Source organism: Stenella coeruleoalba (assembly GCF_951394435.1).
Source record: "Stenella coeruleoalba genome assembly, chromosome: 17".
Classification (NCBI taxonomy): domain Eukaryota; kingdom Metazoa; phylum Chordata; class Mammalia; order Artiodactyla; family Delphinidae; genus Stenella; species Stenella coeruleoalba.
This window is the reverse complement of record NC_137163.1, coordinates 63,257,269-63,278,683: the sequence shown is the minus strand read 5'-3', so window position 1 is coordinate 63,278,683 and position 21,415 is coordinate 63,257,269. Positions and strand designations below refer to the sequence as shown.

General features: G+C 38.0%; 1 protein-coding gene across 18 annotated transcripts in view; it reads right to left on the bottom strand.

Annotated features, from left to right (window-relative positions):
- STAU2 (staufen double-stranded RNA binding protein 2) overlaps positions 1–21,415 on the bottom strand; it is a 305,285-nt gene that overhangs the window by 112,698 nt on the left and 171,172 nt on the right. For all 18 annotated transcript variants that reach the window (XM_079901619.1, XM_079901618.1, XM_079901620.1 and 15 more), the window contains one exon: positions 18,154–18,461. In XM_079901619.1, coding sequence (XP_079757745.1) covers positions 18,154–18,461 — 308 coding nt within the window. The remainder of the gene's footprint in view (positions 1–18,153; positions 18,462–21,415) is intronic.

Sequence of the window (21,415 nt, the reverse complement as noted above, 5' to 3'; positions counted from 1 at the left end):
GCAAGGAGCTAAAGGGCAACAGTTCAGTACCAGATCTTACGATACTCAAAACATGCTTGATTCTTGCAGGGCCTGCACACTAGCTATACAAAAGACCTAAATCTTTATTAACATGAAAATCAGCATATTCTTGGCAAAGCACTAAAACAATACTGCTCGACAAATATTACACTAGTTAAGTAGGGTAAACTGGTATTAAACATTTCTTAACTACTTTTTTAGATGACTTGAGAACATGTAAACCATCTTACTTATTTGGGTTAACTACAGGCAACAGTACAAATCTATGTTATTATCTATTTATAATTATCGAATTCATTTTAAAGTAATAAATAAAAATTAAAAAATATAAGGAGTTTCTCCATGAAAAGCACTTAGAACAATGCCTGGCTTATGGTTAGCACTAAAATAAATATTAGTCTTATTATTAGAATAACACATCCCATGATAATACAATAAAAGATATGACATGATGTATAATTATGAAGAATAATATTACATTAGGATAATGTCTGTCACTGACTTTCCCTAAAGCTTCTTTCCCCAATCCTTTTCATAACTAAAGGCAAGTCCTTTGTAACTAAAATGTAAACATATATTTAACAAGTTCAGTCATGTATTGAGTGTTTTAACTGTATGAGTAATCTGTTTTACTCTGCATGCAATATGCTTGTCACATTAATGCCTCGAAAGGGACAAGTGAATGAATGAAATCACATTATACAGACTGAGACTCAACTTGTAATTATCTTTTCTCTCTTTTGGAAATTCTATGCTCAGGAAAAGCTTTGAAAATTACATGCCTATATTTGGTGTACAAAATCTACCAGTGATGTACTGATTTATTTCTAGTGTAAGTCACAGATAAAAACTAACAAATGCAACAACAGATGTGCTGTCAGGATTGTTAAGGAAGATAACTGCATTCTTTTGTTTTGTTTTTTTGCAGTACGTGGGCCTCTCACTGTTGTGGCCTCTCCCGTTGCGGAGCACAGGCTCCAGACGTGCAGGCCCAGTGGCCATGGCTCACGGGCCCAGCCACTCCGCGGCATGTGGGATCCTCCCGGACCGGGCCACGAACCCATGTCCCCTGCATTGGCAGGCGGACTCACAACCACTGCGCCACCAGGGAGGCCCCTGCATTCTTACTTTAAGTGATGAGTTTGTGCATGACACAGATCCTAAATTTTTGTTCACTGCTTTTCTGTTTCCATTGACTATGCCAGTGAAGGTCTAATGAGGCAGCTAATTAAGATGTAAATTATACATATACACACACACAAATATAGTTATTTTAGTTTTACACTTCCCTCAAAAGAAAACACTAGGTGATTTTTAAGTCGATTACACATCTACCAGAAAAAGAGCCTCCCTCTTTTATATAGTATGTACTCATGCTTTGATATACTCACACACATCCATTTACAAGCTGCATTAAAATCTACAGGCTTGGGACTTCCTTGGTGGTCCAGTGGTTAAGAATCCACCTTCTAAGGCAGGGGACATGGGTTTGATCCCTGATTGGGGAACTAAGATCCTACATGCCACGGGGCAACTAAGCCCACGCCCTGCAACTACTGAGCACACAAGCGAGTCACAACTACAGAGTCCATGTGCTCTGGAGCCGGCACACCACAACTAGAGAGAAGCCCGTGCACTGCAACGAAAGATCCCTCATGCCGCACTGAAGATCCCACGTGCCACAACTAAGACCCGACACACCCAAAACTAAAATAAATAAATATTTTTTTAAAAAAATCATTAAAATCTACAGGCTTTGCAAATAAATAACTTTTTTTTCCCTGTTGGAATGTGTTTTTGTAACATCTTTATTGGAGTATAATTGCTTTACAATGGTGTGTTAGTTTCTGCTTTATTACAAAGTGAATCAGTTATACATATACATATATCCCCATATCTCCTCCTTCTTGTGTCTCCCTCCCAACCTCCCTACCCACCCCTCTAGGTGGTCACAAAGCACCAAGCTGATCTCCCTGTGCTATGCAGCTGCTTCCCACTAGCTATCTATTTTATATTTCGTAGTGTATATATGTCCATGTCACTCTCTCACTTCATCCCAGCTTACCCTTCCCCCACCCCGTGTCCTCAAGTCCATTCTCTAGTAGGTCTGCGTCTTTATTCCTGTCCTGCCCCTAGGTTTTTCAGAACTGTATTTTTTTTTTAGATTCCATATACATATGTGTTAGCATACGTCACTTGTTTTTCTCTTTCTGACTTACTTCACTCTGTATGACAGGCTTTAGGTCCATCCACCTCGCTACAAGTAACTCAATCAATTTCGTTCCTTTTTATGGCTGAGTAATATTCCATTGTATATATGTGCCACATCTTCTTTATCTATTCATCTGTTGATGGACACTTGGGTTGCTTCCATGTCCTGGCTTTTGTAAATAGAGCTGCAGTGAACATTGTGGGGTGGTACATGACTCTTTTTGAATTATGGTTTTCTCAGGGTATATGCCCACTAGTGGGACTGCTGGGTCGTATGGTAGTCCTATTTTTAGTTTTTTAAGGAACCTCCATACTGTTCTCCATAGTGGCTGTATCAATTTACATTCCACCAACAGTGCAAGAGGGTTCCCTTTTCTCCACACCCTCTCCAGCATTTATTGTTTGTAGATTTTTTGATGATGGCCATTCTAACTGGTATGAGGTGATACCTGATTGTAGTTTTGATTTGCATTTCTCTAATGATTAATGATGTTCAGCATTTTTTCATGTGTTTGTTGGCAATCTGTATACCTTCTTTGGAGAAATGTCTATTCAGGTCTTCTGCCTAAAGAAGTTGTTTGTTTGTTTTGATACTGAGCTGCTTGTAAATTTTGGAGATTAATCCTTTGCAGTTGCTTCATTTGCAAATATTTTCTCCCATTCTGAGGGTTGCCTTTTCATCTTGTTTTTATTTTCCTTTGCTGTGCAAAAGCTTTTAAGAGAAATAACTTTTTAACAAGGAAATCTTTTTCCAAGGTCAAAGGAAAATTACAGTTATACAGGCACTCAGTATACCACCAAAGTCAAACATGAAAAATCTTCTCCCAAGAAGGCCAAACAATTCTACTACTTTTCATGTATTAAAATTCTGCTGTATTTACTATCACTTCAAAAAGTGGGTATCAAAGACCTTACAAATCTTTTCATTACATACTGGTTTAGTTCATAATGGCATTTAATTTTTTTTACAAAAATATTGGAATATATTCTTCCTACTCAGGAATTATAGCTTTTAGAAACATACTATATTTGTTTTTAAAATATAATGAAATTCATGATGAAAAGACCATTTATGACTTCTGCTTCCAAACAAGATGGAATAGATTTACTTTTCCCTATTCTTTCTGCTAAGCATAAGTAAAATCTCTTGATATATACATAAAACAAACATAAGAGGACTCAGAAAGGTACAGAGAAAGAGGAAGACCCGGTAGGGATTTCAGGACCCAAGGAACAACACAGTGGTGAATTCCTGGTTTTTCTTTTTGTCTTATTTATCCTGGACTGGGTGCTAGAATAGTTAGCACCCTGGAAATGTCAGTGGGTATAGGAAAAGAAGCCGCAAGAAAGCCTGCTCTCTCTAACCAAAGGGCCAGAAAACGAATAACGTAAGCAAGAGAGAAAATGTTTAGACAATGATGGCCCTCCTCCAGTCAAACACCATTAAAAAGTGGCACACCCCCCGCATCCTCAGCCCCATCAGCAAACGTCAACTGGGGAGCCTAGACTTCCACTCTTGCCAGACTGGAATGAGGTAACCCAATTCGCCTACTAAGGTGATGACACGACACAGAAGGCTGAATGAGGAGTCAAGACTTTCATACCTGCTGGATTCCCAGGCTTTCCAACTTTATCTGGTAATGTTGGGCACCCTACCCCTTCTCACTGGAGTGGTATCAGGGGGGCATGGTGGAGGGTCAGGACTTCCACACCATCCATCCGTGACAAGTCCCCTTCCTCGCACCAGGTTGTCAACAGAGGCTAAGTGGGGAAAATGAACTTCTACCCATACCTGGTAGTAAAAAGACAGCACTCCAATACCCAACTTGGCATACTGCCAGAGGAGGCTTACTGAAACAGAAGATTTAAATAAGATACAGAGATTTATTATACCCATAATGTCCAGGATTCAACAAAAAATCATTCATTATATCAAGAATCAGAATAATCTCAACTTGAATAAGAAAAGACAATCATGAGATGCCAACACCAAGACAGCATATTTGTTAAACTTATCTGACAAGTGTTTTAAAGCAGCTATCATAAAAATGCTTCAAAAAGCAATGACAGGGGCTTCCCTGGTGGCGCAGTGGTTGAGAGTCTGCCCCCCGATGCAGGGAACACAGGTTCGCGCCCCGGTCTGGGAAGATCCCACACGCCGCGGAGTGGCTAGGCCTGTGAGCCATGGCCGCTGAGCCTGCGCGTCTGGAGCCTGTGCTCCGCAATGGGAGAGGCCACAACAGTGAGAGGCCCGCATAATGCAAAAAAAAAAAATAGAGATATAAGAAGAACAAAATAGAAGTTTTATAACCTAAAAACCAAAATTAACTCAATGGATGGGCTTAACAACAGAAGGGAGAGAACAGAGGAAAGAATCAGTGAACTTGAAGATAGAAAAATAGAAATTCCTCAATCTGGACAACAGAGAAAACAGACTGAGAAAAAATGAATAAAGCCTCAAAAACATGTGGGACCACAGCCAAAGATCTCATATTTGTGTCATCAGAGTCCCAGAAGGAGAAGAGATAGTGATTGTAGCTAAAAAAGAATTTGAAGAAATAATGGCTGAAAATTTACCAAATTTGGGTAAAAGATATAATACATCTACAGCTTCAAGAAGCTGAACAAACTCCAAATGTGATAAACACAGAGAAACCCATGCCAAGACACATCATAATCAAACTTTTAAAACTTAAACTGCTATCCTGGAAGCAGTGACCTATAGAGGTAAAACAATTCGACAGTAATTTCTCAACAGAAACCATGGAGGCCAGAGGAATTGGAACAACATTTTTTAAGTACTAAAAAAACTGTCAACCCATCATTTTATATCCAGCAAATATATCCTTAAACAATGAAAGGGAATCTAAAACATTCTCAAATGAATGGAAACTGAGAGTATGTTACCAGCATACCTACCCTAAAAGAATGGCTAAAGTAAGTTTTTGAAACAGAAGGGAAATGATAAAAGCAGGAATCTTGGAACTCCATTGGGAAGAAAGAAAGAACTGAAAGGGGTAAAAATGTTGGTAAACACAATAGACTTTCTTTTCTTGAATTTTCTAGGTTATGTTTGATATTTGAAGCTAAAATTATAACACTGTCTGATGTGGTTCTTATATATGTAGAGGAAATATTTAGGACAATTATAAACTGAGCATATAAGGCACTGAGAAGGGCACATCACTTCTGTGATATTCTTACCAAAATGCATGACCTCAATCAAATAATGAGAAAATATCAGGAAAACCCAAATTCAAGAACAGTCTACAAAATAAGTAACCAATATTATTCAAAATTGTCAAAATCATGAAAGACTAAAGAACTGTTATTGATTGGAAGAGACTTAAGAAGCATCACAACTAAATGCAGTGTGGGATCTTAGACTGGATCCTGGACCAGAAAAATGGCATTAGTAGGAAAACTGACAAAATCTGAATAAGAGCTGTAGATTGGTTAATAGTATTATGTCATCATTAATTCCCTAGTACTGACAAATTTATGTTATGGTTATATAATTGTTAACATCAAACTCTGTAGTATTTTTCTGCTTTTCTCTAAATTTTTTATTATTTATTAAAGGCCATTTATAGTAGAAGAGAAAACCTTTAGTGCTTCAGAATAAAGGAGACTTGAAAGAAGCCAAGAGGCTATTAGAGGAGATAATAAACAAATTTTTCTATGCATATCAGAATTTTATACTAAAAGAATCTTCAAACACAAGAGAAGGGAATCAGTGGAGACTAAATTATGTCTTAATTAGAAAAATTAAGTCACTGAGCAATGTGGTACTTTCTATCTCTGATATGGGAAGTAAAAACATTGCAGAAAAAATTTTTCCAAGCATAAAAGCCTAGAAAATTATAATATCCAAAGCATCATGAGAAGAGAAGTTAAAGGTTCCTCTTTAAGTTAGAGTTTTAGGGAGAAAAAATGTGTAATATAGGCCTATGCCTGGGAAGCCTACCAATGGGGACCAAGAACCTTGAACTGAGAAATATCAATAAATGCTACTGATCTGCAAAAGGAAGAGGAAATAAGCTGCTGCTTAAACTGCAAATCCAAACTGGTAGCAAACACCACCTATGACAGATTATTTTTTAGCTATTTCTATTTTAACCCTAGGAAAGTACTGCTATTACCAACTCAATGCCCCCCCCACCCCACATTCACTTTATTATAGAAAGTTTCCACTGAAACTCTTCTAAAAGGGAGCAGTAACCACCTAAAAGCCAATTCTGTTAGGTTCTTCTTTGACAGAGAACTTATGGAAAACCAAGAGAGGTTACTATCCCAGAAGCCAAAAGAAGAGAAAGTTCAGTATGAGACAAAGTTTGGAGTCTGAGTCCGTCCAGGTTAAGGGCCTCAGAAAACTCAAAGTATGCAGAGGAATGTAACAGAACCCAGTCTCTATAATGTACCATTAACAACAGTCAAGATGCAATCCAAAATTACTTGATCTAGAATAAATAGGAAAACCTGACACACAATCAAGTGAAAAGGCAATTAATTAATTAAGACTGAATCCAATATATCTGATGTTGAAATGAACATAAAAGGTGTTTAAAGAACCTATTATAACTATTTTCAAGGATGTAAAGGAAAATATGTCTAAAATAAATGAATGAATAGGTAATATCAGCAGAGAAACAGAAACTAAAAAGAACCATAGGGAAAGTCTAGAAATGAAAATACAATACCCAAAGTAAGAAAAAAAAAATCACTGGATGAAAGATATAGAACTTATAGATACACAGAAACAATACCATCTGAAATTCAGAAAAAATTTTAATGAATAAAGCCTCAGGATTCTCTGGGACAGTATAAAAAATGCATGTAAATGGAGGGAGAGAAGAGAGAAAAGGTAGCAAAAAATTTATTTGAAGAAAATATGGCCAAAAATTTCCCAAATTTGCTGAAAGCAATAAATATATCAATTTAAGAAAGCAATAAATATGCAGTGAGTTCAACAGTGGCCCCCAAAAGATATGTTCAAGTCCTAATTTCTAGTACCTTTAAATATGACCTTATTTGAAATAGGATATTTGCAGATATAATTAAGTTGGGATCATCCTGGATTTAGAGTGGGCCCTAAATCCAATGACAAGTATCCTTGTAGCTTTCCCATATTTTGAATTATTTGCTTAGGACAGATGTCAAGATGGCCAGTTAGTAATTAAGTGATTAATTAATTAATGGGTATATTCAGTGGTATTTAAGAACAACTGGTTGTGTTCCAGTTTCTGGTAATGGAAGTATAAATTCACCAGACAAAGCCTCTTGCAGATAACAATACACGATGTCGACAAAATAAAATATTTGAAGACAGTGGAATGTGATCAAAAGCAGGGAGATATCAGGGCAGAATTTTCCCTTAAAAGACCAAAACTATATGGAGTAAGAATTGTGAGTTTATGGCTTTTTCTTGCCTGAGGGCATTCCTCGCTTCCTGTAGTTCTATTGGTAGAAAACTGCAGTCTTACCAGCTGGAGAGAGCAGTGGAAAGAGCTTAGGGGTGGCAGATGAGCTGGTCATTGAGGGAAGAAATTCTAGAAATGAGGTAGCAGTAGACGTGGTGAAACACTAAATCTGAATATAAACTCTACCCAAATCCCTGCTAACTACAAAACTTTACATGTACAGGAAAGACACTAGAAGACCTGACGTAGAAATAGGCAGAAACCAGTGAGAAGTCCATTAAGATCTAAAAGTCTGACACTTTTTTGATTGAGTGCAGTCCCTCAAGTGCACACAGCTCAAATGACAGAAAGCTAAAGCTTTACTGGCCTGAAGTATCAGAGGACATGGGCTGGCAGATCAGCTGAAAATTGGGGGCTGGGAGGGGGAATGCTAGAAGCTAGGAAATGCAAAGGGTGAGCTCCAAAACCTAAGCCTAAATGTGCCCAAATAATTAGGTAGGCACAGAAAGACTGCAAGAGGAAAGGCTGCAGCTGGAAGCTGAAGAAACTAAGTGGAAATATCAGCTGAGGGATATCACCACGGTGGAGGCAAAGCTTGAAGTTTTAGTCCAGGCAACTTAACTGAGTACTAGACCAAAAAGAAAAACAATAATCTACAAAAGAAAAGACGATCCAGAGTTGCTATAACATATGATAATATGTCCACAATGTCCATTTTTCAAACAAAAATTACAGACATGCAGAGAAATCGAAATGAAGCATGTTCATAAATAAGGTGGTCAAGAGGAAACTGACTCCTAATGGGCCCAGATGTTGGGTTTAGATGACAAAGACTTCAAAGCAGCTATTATAAAGATGTTCAAATAATTTTTAAAAATGTGTTCCCAATGACTATACAGATATGGAATCACAACAAGGAAAAAAAAAAAAAGAAGAACCAAATAGAAACATTAGATTAAAAAATACAATAACTGAAGTGAAAAATTTATTACATGGGCTTAACAGCAAATTGGAGAGGACAGAGAAAGTAGTCAGTAAATCTGAAAATAGATCAATGGAAGTTACACAATCCAAAGATGGAGAAAAATAAACAGAGTCTCGAATACCTGAAGGACAACATCAACAGGCCCAACATATATGTAATTGGAGTCCCAAAAGGAGAGGAAAGAGAAAAGGGCAAAAAAATCTTTTGAAAAAACTAGCCAAAATCTTTTCAAAATTAGTGAGAAACATTATCTTAATCTAAGAAGCTAAATGAATCCCAAGCAGGATTAAAAACAATCCTAGACATAGCACAGCCAAACTGGTGAAACCAAAGATGAACAGAATATCTTAAGAGCAGCTAGAGTGAAACAACACATTACATATATGGTGCAGAAACAACTGGTTATCCTATGGGAAAAATAGGCTTCAAGTCTCACCCATACCATACCCCAAAAATTAAATAGATATCAGCATTAAGCATAAAAGCACAAACTACAAAATGTCTAGAAAAAAATCAGAGAAAATCTTTGCAACCTTGGGGTTGTCAAAAATTGCTTAGATAGGACCAAAAAGGCACAGTTTATGGGAAAAAAATGTAAACTTGAACTTCATCAGAATTGAAAACTTCTTTTCCACTTTTCAAAAGATGCCATTAAGATAATGAAAAGACAAGTCACAGGCAGGGAGATAATATCTGCAACAGAAAGGGCCTGTATCCAGAATGTATAAAGAACTCTGATGACGCAATAATTTTAAAAAGTCGCAACCAGAAACTGGGAAAAAGATGTGGAAATTTCACAAAGATATATAATTGGCCAACAAGCACAAGAAAAGAAGTGCATATTATTGGTCATCAGGGAAATACAAATTAAAATACCAGTGAGATACCACTGTACCCTTCACAGAATAAGACTGATCATATCAATGTATGGAACCCTCATACAGCGCTGGTAGGAATGTAATATGATACAACACACTGAAAAAGAATCTGATAGTTTCTTGTAAGCTTGTATGTATACTTACCATGTGACCCAGGAATTTCACTCTGAGGTATTTTTCCAAGAGAACTGGAAGCATGTCTGCACAAAATCTTGTACGTGAATGTTCACAGCTTTACTCATAATAGCCCCAAACTGGAAACAACTCAAATGTCCATCAACTGATAAACTGATACATAATTTGTGGTGTACATCATATAATGGACTAGTACTTAGCAATAAAAAGGAACAAACTACTGATATACACAACATGGACAATCTCAGAAACATTACAGCCAGTGAAAGAGGCCAGAAACAAAACTGTTCAGGCTGGATGATTCAATTTTTATGAAATTTTAGGCACAACTAATCTTTGTGACAAAAAAGATATCCTGGTTGCCCAGAGCCACAGAGAGGTGAGGAAAACAGGCTACAAAGAGGCACCGGGGAATATTTTACAGTAATAGAAATATCCCCATCTTGATTGTGGTTGTAGTTACATGGTGGTATACATTTTTCAAAACTCATCAAACTGTATAACTAAAATGGGTGTGCTTTATTGTATGTAAATTATACCTCAATAAGGTTGATCAAAACATTTCAAAAGCATAGTTATCTGATACAACACTTAGAGATACTAAGTCATTGCTCATACTTCTCACAAATAATCATAATTAATCTCCCAATTAATTTCCAAGTAATTGTTACCTTAGGAGACTAACCATTTGAATTTATCACGTGTTCAGATGTGACTGTCTGTCCTTCCACTTCCCCCTTTCCCCTGGCCACACTCCACATCCCACCCTCAATAATCCCATCCTAATGTCAGCTTCATGAGGACAGAACCCTTGACTGTCATTTATGCTATATCCTCAGTGCAATAAGTGCACCTGGCCCATGGCAGGTGCTCAATATACTTTGGTTGATGTAATGAATGAATGAATCCCTCACATTGTTGGTATTCATCAGGAATCTCTTCCTAGGCCTTTACCCACTTTCCCTGGTCAATCTTTACTACTTTTTTTTTTTTTTTTTTTTTGCGGTACGCAGGCCTCTCACTGTTGGGGCCTCTCCCGTTGCGGAGCACAGGCTCCGGACGCGCAGGCTCAGCGGCCATGGCTCACAGGCTCAGCCGCTCCGCGGCATGTGGGATCTTCCCAGACCGGGGCACGAACCCGTGTCCCCTGCACAGCAGGCGGACTCTCAACCACTGCGCCACCAAGGAAGCCCTTTACTACTTTTATGGCTTCAATTACATTTGTACATCGATCACTCCCCAATCTCTGTGTCCTATGCTCTCTTGCTGATCACCAGACCCACTGATGAATGCCTACTGGACAACTGCCTTTGAAAGTCCCACAGGAAACTCAAATTCGCCATGTTTAAAATGGAACTCATTAACCTCCTCTAAGTTTATTCATCACGTTCATACTAAAAATAAAACCTTTCCTAAAACATTCGTATTACTTTCCTACTTTACTTCATTCTCAAATTCTTGAAATGAATGGTCAATTCATCCTCAGAGAGTCTCTAATTACTCTACAATGCCATCTACATGTAGCTTCCATCCTGACCAGGACAGTGAAAGCATCCTCACAGAAGTTAGCAGCCGAGATCACTGAATTCGCTCAACTGTACCGTGGATGCCTGCACCTCAGCCCCACTCCTCTACGACCATTAGCTTTGCTTCATTCAATCTTTGCTATTTCTCTACTGGATTCATGCAAAGTCACTCTAATTGGTCTTTCTGCTACCAATCTTTTTGTCTAGTTCCTCCTCCACATGCTTACAGAATTATCTTTTTAAAATACAAAACCAATGTCACTACCCTTTAAAAAAGAAGTTGGTGGTCTCTGGCTAACAGCTAAATTCAAATTCTCAGCAGCACACGTCTTTTCAGCCTACTTGCCAACCACTTCCACTTTGAACTCTTAAGCATTTTCTAAAACATCACGCCCTTTTGTCTTTAGGAGTCAGCTGTTTCTCCCTGCAATTTCTTTTCTTCTTATTCACCTTAAAAGTCTATGTACTTCTTAAAGCTCATTCAAATGTCCCTCAGCTATGAATTCTTCTTAATTCCTTCAGTCAGAGCTCTTCATTCCCATCCATGATTCTTGACATGGCTAATCACACCTCAAGTGATGACACTTACTATGCGGGGCAGGCATTACCTACGTTATTTCCTGCAGCATGCTACAAATATTTAATTTTTAAAAAATTAAATTTTTGTGTAATGTTCAAACACTGATCCCTGGAGACCAGACTCAATTGTAATAGCGGCCACTCTTCTGTATATTGGTTTTATTTTCCTGTCTGTCTGTCTCCAACTTGACCATAACTCTTCCTGTACCCACTGTCTGGTATGCTACCTGGCACGTGTAGGTAGGTATTAAGTATCGGCCCAGAGTGAATAAACAAAGGTTCCAGTTCCTGTTGTTCAGCTAAATCAATTCCAGTATTCAATGAGATGATATTGTATACCCAGATTAACTTCATATCCATCCAGTTCTTCACATACATACTGAAATGACTGAAAACTATTCTTAATGCACTATTTTTCTCTTGATAAGAGTTTCTGAAGCTGTGAACTGTGTATCCTTTTCCAGCTGTACTTCTTGTTTTCTCAAATGTTCCACTACAGATAAAACGATTCTGAACTTTTCTTATACTTAAAAAAATGACAATACTACAGATAAAAAATTTTTTAAAGTTTTTCAAATATCTCTTATCTCTCACAGTTATATCTGCTTTTTGATGTGACTGTGTCAAGACGCCAGAACTTTCCTGAACCTAAAATCTATAAGGGTTTAAAATTAACTAATAATTCTCTATGTGGAAATGAGTAAACTGCATTACTAATAGGATGCTTTACTTCTGTAGTCCCTCAAATGTGTATTTACATCATAAAGTTATACCTTTGAATAAAAACTAAAGTTCCTTCCAGCTCAAAAGAGAATTCTTAAATAACTCAGACTCAGTTGTGTACCTAGTGGAGGGCATAAATAAATTTATTAATGAAATCTATGACTAAACCAAAACGATATCCAGAAGACCATGGACTACCATGAACACTAGTCCTACCTTCAGGGATCAGGCTTCAAACGCTATACAATAGCTGGATTTAAAATCAAATGAAGATTTGTAAGCAAGAAGCAAAAATGTACCAGGCACTTCTGCTGTGTCATAAAATAATGTAGGTAATGCCTCCTTCACTATCTGATACATAACGAGACGGTCAATAAACGTTAGTTTCGTTTCCCTGTTTACTCATATATCTCCTAATGCCCCTGGTATGTCAGAGTAGTTTTTTTCCGTGTGCAGAAATCTTTTACACTCAGTATTCCACATACTGTTCTCTTTCTCAAGAGTTGTCCTGGGTGAGAAGAGAACAATATATCTGAAATTTTAGATGCTGTCATTCACGAAAAAAAAAATCTCAGCTGTAGCTGAATGCTGGAGAGAGGGAAATAGATAATTTCAACATGACTTAGAATGAACACAGGTATACAGATACCAGCCTGACATGCACTGACATGTACCTGATGGGTACTACAATTAATCTTACGTTACTAAGTAAAAAATCACATCATTGCCAACCTTTTCTAGCAAAAGGAAATGAAATTCACCTTTAGATGAAAAATAATTTTCTTTTCTTCAAATTGATTGAAGAAATAATTGATTATTGGTTTTCAAATAATTCCAAATAGAATTCTCATGCTGACTTGAAATCTCTTCCGGTACAAACAGAAAAGGCTACAGCTATTTCTACTTGGGGATGACACATAATGGCAACTATCTTTTTCTGCACCTCAGTGGCTCATTTCGAAGTCACTGTGCCAGGACAGCTCTTTTGTGTTTGTATATTACTCTTTCTCTGAAATATGTGTCTTACTATGCATGTGCTGGCATATCAAGGCTCAGAATGAGTACCTTTGTCTTTCTGATTACATTCTGCAGTGATTTAGGGTGGAGTCAGTTAGTCCTGAAGAATTTATGCAGTAATAGTAGACTGTTTACTTGAAGCCTGATTGATTCTTATTTGTGTTACTGTTACTCATCACAGTATGTTTTTATGTGGATCAGGATTTCTTTCTTCAAATGTAATATTTTTCTCTAAAGAGTTGGAAATTTCAGCAAAGTAAGGTGACCTGTAATTCTACTGGTTTTTATGAAGTATGGTTATGTGATATGTAGTCTGCATACCCTTAAGGGCTTGGCCAAGTATATCAAGGCCTAAAGAAACCAGACAATAAGTCAGTTTGCATGAATGTAGGCTGCCCATTTGAAGAACAAACCTGAGTTTTAGGGTCCCTACAGGAAAACCAAGCCTTCAGGAGAATTCTTCCAATTTCTCCAAGGTCTTTGAAAAGCAGCAGAGGCTGAATCCAAGAGGGCTTTTTAAGAAGTGACTATGAATCAGAGCGGAATCTCTTGACCCCATGCTAAACCCATGTATGTTTTGCTCCTTGTACTCTGGGTAATTTCTCATCACTTTATACATTTGTGTAACAGTGCAGATGAAAATTTGGGCTCAGAAGTGACACGGTGAGTTATGTTTCAAGGACAAGTTAGAAACGGGGGAAAAACATATTTCTAAGTGGAAGAGTATATGTATATGCATGATTTCTTTCTCCATATTTTCCTGTTAGGAATCTACAAAAGTTTACTGAAACGGGTCTTTAAAAAAAAATGGATCCCTTACTCTTTAAAAAAACAAGCTGCAGACAGCTACTCTGATTATAAATATATGGATTACAAAAAGTGAGGTATAGGGAAAATAAGAAAAAAGAGAAAGGGAAAAGGTTGATTCTCAAATTGGCCAAGCCCACTCCCCATGTCCCAGCTCAGTGTAATCTGTACTAAGGTCGTATTGTTAAAATATGCTATGTGTCATACATGTCAAAAATAAATATTTAAAAGAAGCTCATCACCATAAAAGAAGTCTGCTATAATCATACTAAACTTCAAAAAAGGAGATATATTATTATAGTTGAAATGTATTATGTTTGAATTGTATTTGAAAAGAAAGTTTTTAATTAAATAGATATTTCTAAGCCTTCTACTGACATTCTCATCTCGCTAAAAATGGCACCAGCATCATAAACTCACAATAATGAACAGCCCCCTATAAAACACTCCTTGATTTTTATAAAATAAACTGATTATGGTTTAACTAAGACACCAACTAAGTGCTTCTTTACATTCTTTATGTGAGAAAAACAAATCTAGTTTATCAAATTTTACTCCCAAGGTTTTAAAAACAACACTGTTCAGTGGATGACAGTCACAAGGAAGGGTACAGACTAAAAGATTAAAATTAAATCCATCTATCAAGGATAATTGACTAAAATAATTCATTTTAATTTCCAATCTAATCACGTTCTAATGACTCATTTAAACAATGAAATGCTTATAGTTAATTATTCAGAGAGATTTTTAATATATGGAAAAGCATATTAAAGATGGAAAAACTTAGAATAATGTAAATTATAACACAACAAAACAATCTTCTGCTTCAGCTCAAAAGCAGAGCATTTCAAAAATGTCTCCATAACAATCTTCTTTAAAAAGCTGAATGATTTTGAAACATTTTGGCATTGTAATTAAAGGGTATCAAGGTACGCACCAAGGAGCCCTGAACACTACGGTATAACTACATTTCAAATGAATTTTTATGAAACGCATAGAAGTTATAGAAGCATACTAACTGGGCTGAACAAAGTCTGAGGTTCACAGAACTACTGATATAAAACTTTCTTCTGCTAAAAAATAATAAATCAATAAGAACATTCAGGTTTTAAAAGAAGATAATAAAAATGTACTCAATAAAAATTCAAAAAATAAATATTCACTTATGATAGAGATCCAAAGGCTTGCATCTAAAATGTGATTAAAAACTTCAGGTGAGCCCAAGAAAGGATAAAAGAATTACTGAGAATGTGCAAGTGTTCAGTCATATTCTGACCTATGAAGTCAGCTTTATTCATAATAACTTTAATTGTATAATAAATTATTCTGTAGATTTAAGCAAAAGGATGTGAGTTGAATACCTACATTCTGGTGAGCAAATAAGCTTTTTGTAACTTATAAATTTCAATTAAGGAAAAAAATTTAAAAGTTAAAACAACGTCGTTTTCAGTACACTAATATATTTTTTTACTTTGTAATACAATATAGCTGTCACATACAATGGCTCTGGTAGGCTTAAATCAAATGTCAGTGGGCACAGAGGGCCAGAGAAGGGTTTATATACAATATTCAATAAGCAATAATATCTATTCAGTGTACAGTAACAAAATTTTAAAAGTACTAACCTAGAAACAGAGAAAAAGAATTTATTGTTTTTAAATTCCAGAAATGAAAATAACATAACAGCATGTCATCCATAACAAGCTGGCCCTATAATTTCTAAACTACAGTCCAATTAAAACATTTAAGAAACAGAAACAATCTACATGTTTTTCTACCAGGTAAATGTACCTGAGAAAGTTACCTATAAAGAAAGAGGCTTTAAAACTCTTAACCACAAAGACTCTTCTACCGTGACATTATGAGGACGTGCCGGGCACCTGACAGGGAAGGGAAGCCATTTCCCACAGTCTGTTCACCACACACTGCAGGCTGCAGTCCGTCAGCAAAACAATATTTCATAGCAACACCGAGCTCACTTGACCAAAGCAGCACAGTAACGTTTTAAAACCATGTTTATCTTCATGAGTATGTAAAAATCACCATACACAAATTTGGAAGTGTTTAACGTGTCCATACGTAAGAGTGTATTATCTCAGCATAAGCTTTAACAAAAAAAGGTCTGAGTACTCAGCCCAAATATAGGAGAAACAGATTCTACATTTTGACTAAAGTAAAGGTATTTTAAAATTATAGTTGTTGTCACTGCTAAGAATTAACAAATAAATACAAATTTAAGTAGTTCTTCTGGCAGCAAAATTACATCAGAGGAACATCTCCAACCAAAAAATCAATTCAGAGCTTGAGTGCAATTTGTGCTTTGTTTCTATAAAAATGCAAATGCAGTGTTACTTTCAGACATTTCTAAATGACTAGACTTGTAAATAAACAGTGAAATCCTTTTCATCACAGTTTATTTCTAGTTCACCTTATGCAAATTATAGATAGAACTAAAAATTGCTTAGTTTTTCTTTTCCAGTACTTTAACTGTGTGAATCAAGGTCCTTTTATTTTAAACAGTGATTTATTGTTATTCTTAAGGTAAACAACGAAAACAAGTTCTAAATTTTAATTTTTAAGTTAAGTGTTTAAAATTTCAGATGACAGAGCCCCAAACTGGTAACAGCTTTTTAGATTTCGTATTAATAGTCTAAGTAAAAACACTCAACGACTACCTGGCAATAGATGTGAAAGAATCAGGTTTCTGTGATGAGAAACAAAAAAAAAACATGCAAAATACCCCCTTGGTAAAACACATGATCTTCTCTCTTATATCTAAATTTGTAAAATTTTTATAAATACATGATCATTCTACACAATACAGATCTTCTAGAAGATTTCTAAAGGAGATTACAGTTTTTGGTCTTAAGGAGTAAGACTAAGATGGAAAGGGGGGTGAATATAATGAAATCTGAGGGAGCAGTCCACTCTTTCTACACACAAGCACGCTGCTGTTCGCCCAGTCAAGTTAGTGATTACAGCTCAGTACAGGATTTTCAAGGCAACTAAGAAGTCAGAACACAGGTATTTCCTCTGCCTAGAGTTAACAATTCTTTAAAAAGTTCTACTCATAAAGGATTGTTGGGTTTTTTTTCAAAAGGGAACACTGACTAAACGGGGGGGAGGGGGAAGGTTTCCAGCCCCAAATTCATATACACAACAAGCGGACTGTAAGCTAGATTTAGACTGCCCGGTGAAATAGACTTGTTGGTACCGTCTAAGGTAGGCGCTACCCTAGATGGTTCAAAACACGATCCAGTAAAACGATACATGTTTTCATGCCTCAGACAACTAGAAAGCATTACTGTTCTAATACCATGTTTAACTAACTCCTAAGATCATAGACTTCTAGGATGTTGTGCCTTAGTGGTATACCTGAATCATTACTAGCCATAGAATGCCAAATTCAAAACTGCTATGAAAGTAAAATCATCATTAGAAAAAACCCTACTGTAAAATGAGGGAGGCCTTAGTGCTAAATACTAATACCAAATGTATGAAGGCAGCACTTTTGTTTGGGGAGGAGAGTGAGGGAATAGATGCACCCAAGCAGGACACAGAACAGAGAATGAAAAATGTTTAAAAAAAAACAAATCAAAAACAAAAACAGAAGAAGAAGGAATATGGAGGAGAGCCAGGCGGCAAAAGAATTACTGGAGAGAATGAAAAATCTTTAAAATGAGGCATGTGCACATGACTCGTTTTTCTGTCCTCTGTGTTCCTAATAATTTACAATGTAAGTGGCATAGAAGTCACGCTAGCAGGCAAGAATGAGCTTTCTGATGGACAGAGATGAAGGATTTGGGGCTAATGGATTGTTTTGTTTTCTTGTTTTTGCTTTTAATTCATACCTGAAAGCCTTGAATCCTTGCTAAATATTCCAGCTGTTTTGAAGGTTGTACTGGAGAACAAGGGGGAGGAGGAGAACTTCCTTTTAAACCTATGGCTTCAGCTGTAGGAGATGTTCCATTCATAAGGAGTTCCCTGGCAATTGTAGCTGAACTACTCGAGGTGGGAGATATACTGAAGAAAGAGCTTGAGGGTTGGTTCATATCTTTGGGTGACAAATAGCCTAGAGCTGTGCCAGAGATGACTTTGTGGCGGCTGGCTTCCATCTCTTGATAAACATCAGGAGACAAATGAAGAATTCCTTTTGGAGCTACAAGTAAAATAAAGGAACACTGTTATTACACGTAAAATAAGTGGAACAGAAACATGTTATAACATTATTAACTCAAGGATTTCACTTGCCACAGTGACTAAGCAGTGAGAAACACCGTAAGCAAGCACCTTCCCCACGCTTGCAGAGGCAACGGCAGTCTCCTATTTGGAGGTGAATAACGCATGTTTCAATATTCCTAAAATTATTAGTATAAACAAGCCACCGAAGTGACTTCAGGGGAAAGTGTACGTGGTAGGGAAGCTGTGGAGGAACACAGGTAACTGATGTGTGGAAGTGCAACATGGGATAAGATTAGGAATGTGCAGGGTCTTCACCCTGCAACTTAATATTTTATGATCTCATAAAAGAGATCCCTAACATGGATTTTGCTGCAAAATCCCTAACATATGCAGCAATTGAGACACAGTGGGTAAAAATGAAGACTGGGTCAGTCCAAACCATCTGAGGAACAAACTCCTATATCTGACGGCCTACTGGTGTTCTCCTATGTCCCACCGTCAACTCTATCTCATGAACATGTCAAAAAGCGACAGAGCATCTTCTCCCCGAAACTGTCTCCTATCTGGCTTACCTCATCATGATACCACCATCCACCTGCTCAGCTGCCCAACCTAGACTCCTGGCAACCATCTTTGAGTCACCCACAAACAAGTAACTGCCGTGTGCAGTCTAGAATTCGCCCCGTCATCACCAAGTGCATTAGTTCAAGCCAGGACACACACAGGTTCTAATATCAAGAGGAGTGAGCCTGGGGCTGTGTCAGCAGTTGGCAGGGTTGTAAACATATAAAAACAGCACTTTCCTTTGACTACCATTTGTCTCAGAGAGGTTTCAAACCACATTTCACACTGCTTGTTCTAATATCTTTGGATCAGATTTTAACGACTCTCAAATCATGATATTATCTTTTAAAATTACTGATAAATCACCACTTTTGGAGGATGCGCTCTGAGAGACACAACTTAATTCCCTTGGTCCTGCCTCCCCGTTTCCGACCACTAAACTCCTGATACAAGCCCTCAGTGTTTCTGGCCAGGGTTACTTTAACAACCACTAAAAGTTTCACCGCTGCTAGTCTCCCCAGTGTCCATTTCCCAAAATGTGTTCTATAACATAGTCCCCCAATATAAGGGTTCCATGATAAATAAATTGGGGAAATAATGAAAATTATATCACACACAAACATCCTTTTGGAGGATTAAAAATGCACATGAGCACAGTAAAGACTGAGAAGTCCAGAAGAACAGAAATCTATTCAACTTGGTTTAACCCAGGATTTCCCAAATTTATTTTATATCCAGGCTTTTCACATAATATTAATAATATCTAACACTCGGGGAAATGCTAAGACCAGCCACCCTCTTACTTTAAAGTCTTCACTGGCTCCCTCACTTACATGATAAAATCTAAACTTCTTAGGATGACATATGAAGCCCTCAGTGACCTGGCCCCTCCTCACCTCTCCATCCTACTAAAATACTCATGCGGAACCCATGCTCCCATCATGCAAATATATTCACACTTCTTCCAATACTCTGGCTTGTTTGATCCCATCATATCTTTATTTCTACTGTACACACACACACACACACATACACGTCACACACACACACACACCAGTTAAGCTCCGACTACTAGGTTCCAGGCACTGTGCTAACCAATACTGTCCTGACCTCAAGTCACCCTCAGTCTCTCAGGAGAGGAAAATGAAAGGGATAAATAACATAGGGTGGTAAGTGCCTCTGGAGAGGTGGGTTAGGGAGCGGTAGGAGCTCAGCAAAGGCTTCCTGGAGGTGGTACTGACGGCACATTTCAATGGATGAGGAGAACTGGGCCAGGGAGGAAGAGGGCTGAAGGCAGATGGCAGCATGAGCAAACGCGGGCACTAGCAGAGTAAGCCCAGGAAAGCAAGAAGGGGGAGGTGCGGGGGCTTCCCTGGTGGCGCAGTGGTTGAGAGTCTGCCTGCCAATGCAGGGGACACGGGTTCGAGCCCTGGTCTGGTAAGATCCCACGTGCCGGGGAGCAACTAGGCCCGTGAGCCACAACTACTGAGCCTGCGCATCTGGAGCCTGTGCTCCACAAGAAGGGAGGCCGCGACAGTGAGAGGCCCGCGCACCGCGATGAAGAGTGGTCCCCGCTTGCCACAACTGGAGAAAGCCCTCACGCAGAAATGAGGATCCAACACAGCCAAAGATAAATAAATAAATAAATTTTTAAAAAAAGAAGGAGGAGGTGCGAACTGCAACGGGGGAAGGAGGAGGCAGGAAGGGGCGAAGCTCCAGGAGACTTCATCCTGACGGCATTAAACATAAAGGAGTTGCTTTTAAAAATAAATGGGACTTCCCTGGCGGTCCAGTTGCTTAGGGCTCGGTGCTTCCACCGCAGGGGCTTGGCTTCGAACCCTGGTCCGGGAAATAAGATCCCGCACGTCGCACGGCGCAGCCAAAAAAATAAGTGATTTATATAGCTTAAAATAACATACCAATCCCATTTTATGGATTTACTTTATGCCTTTGTGTTTGTTAGCTTTATATCCAGGAAAAATTTCAACAAAAAAATTTAAAAAGAAAACATATGCATTGGAAAAAATACAGATGAATCTCACTAGCCAGAGGAAACTACTTTTTCATTTGGCTCTAAAAATATACTTTTAGTCTTGTTTCCTATATACCTTTTTGTTAACTTGAAAAAATAAGTTAAAACATAAAAATACCACATGAGGGCTTCCCTGGTGGTGCAGTGGTTGGGAGTCCGCCTGCCGATGCAGGGGACACGGGTTCGTGCCCCGGTCCGGGAAGATCCCACATGCCGTGGAGCGGCTTGGGCCCGTGGGCCATGGCCGCTGAGCCTGCGTGTCCAGAGCCTGTGCTCCGCAGCGGGAGAGGCCACAGCGGTGAGAGGCCCGTGTACCGCAAAAAGAAAAAAACAAC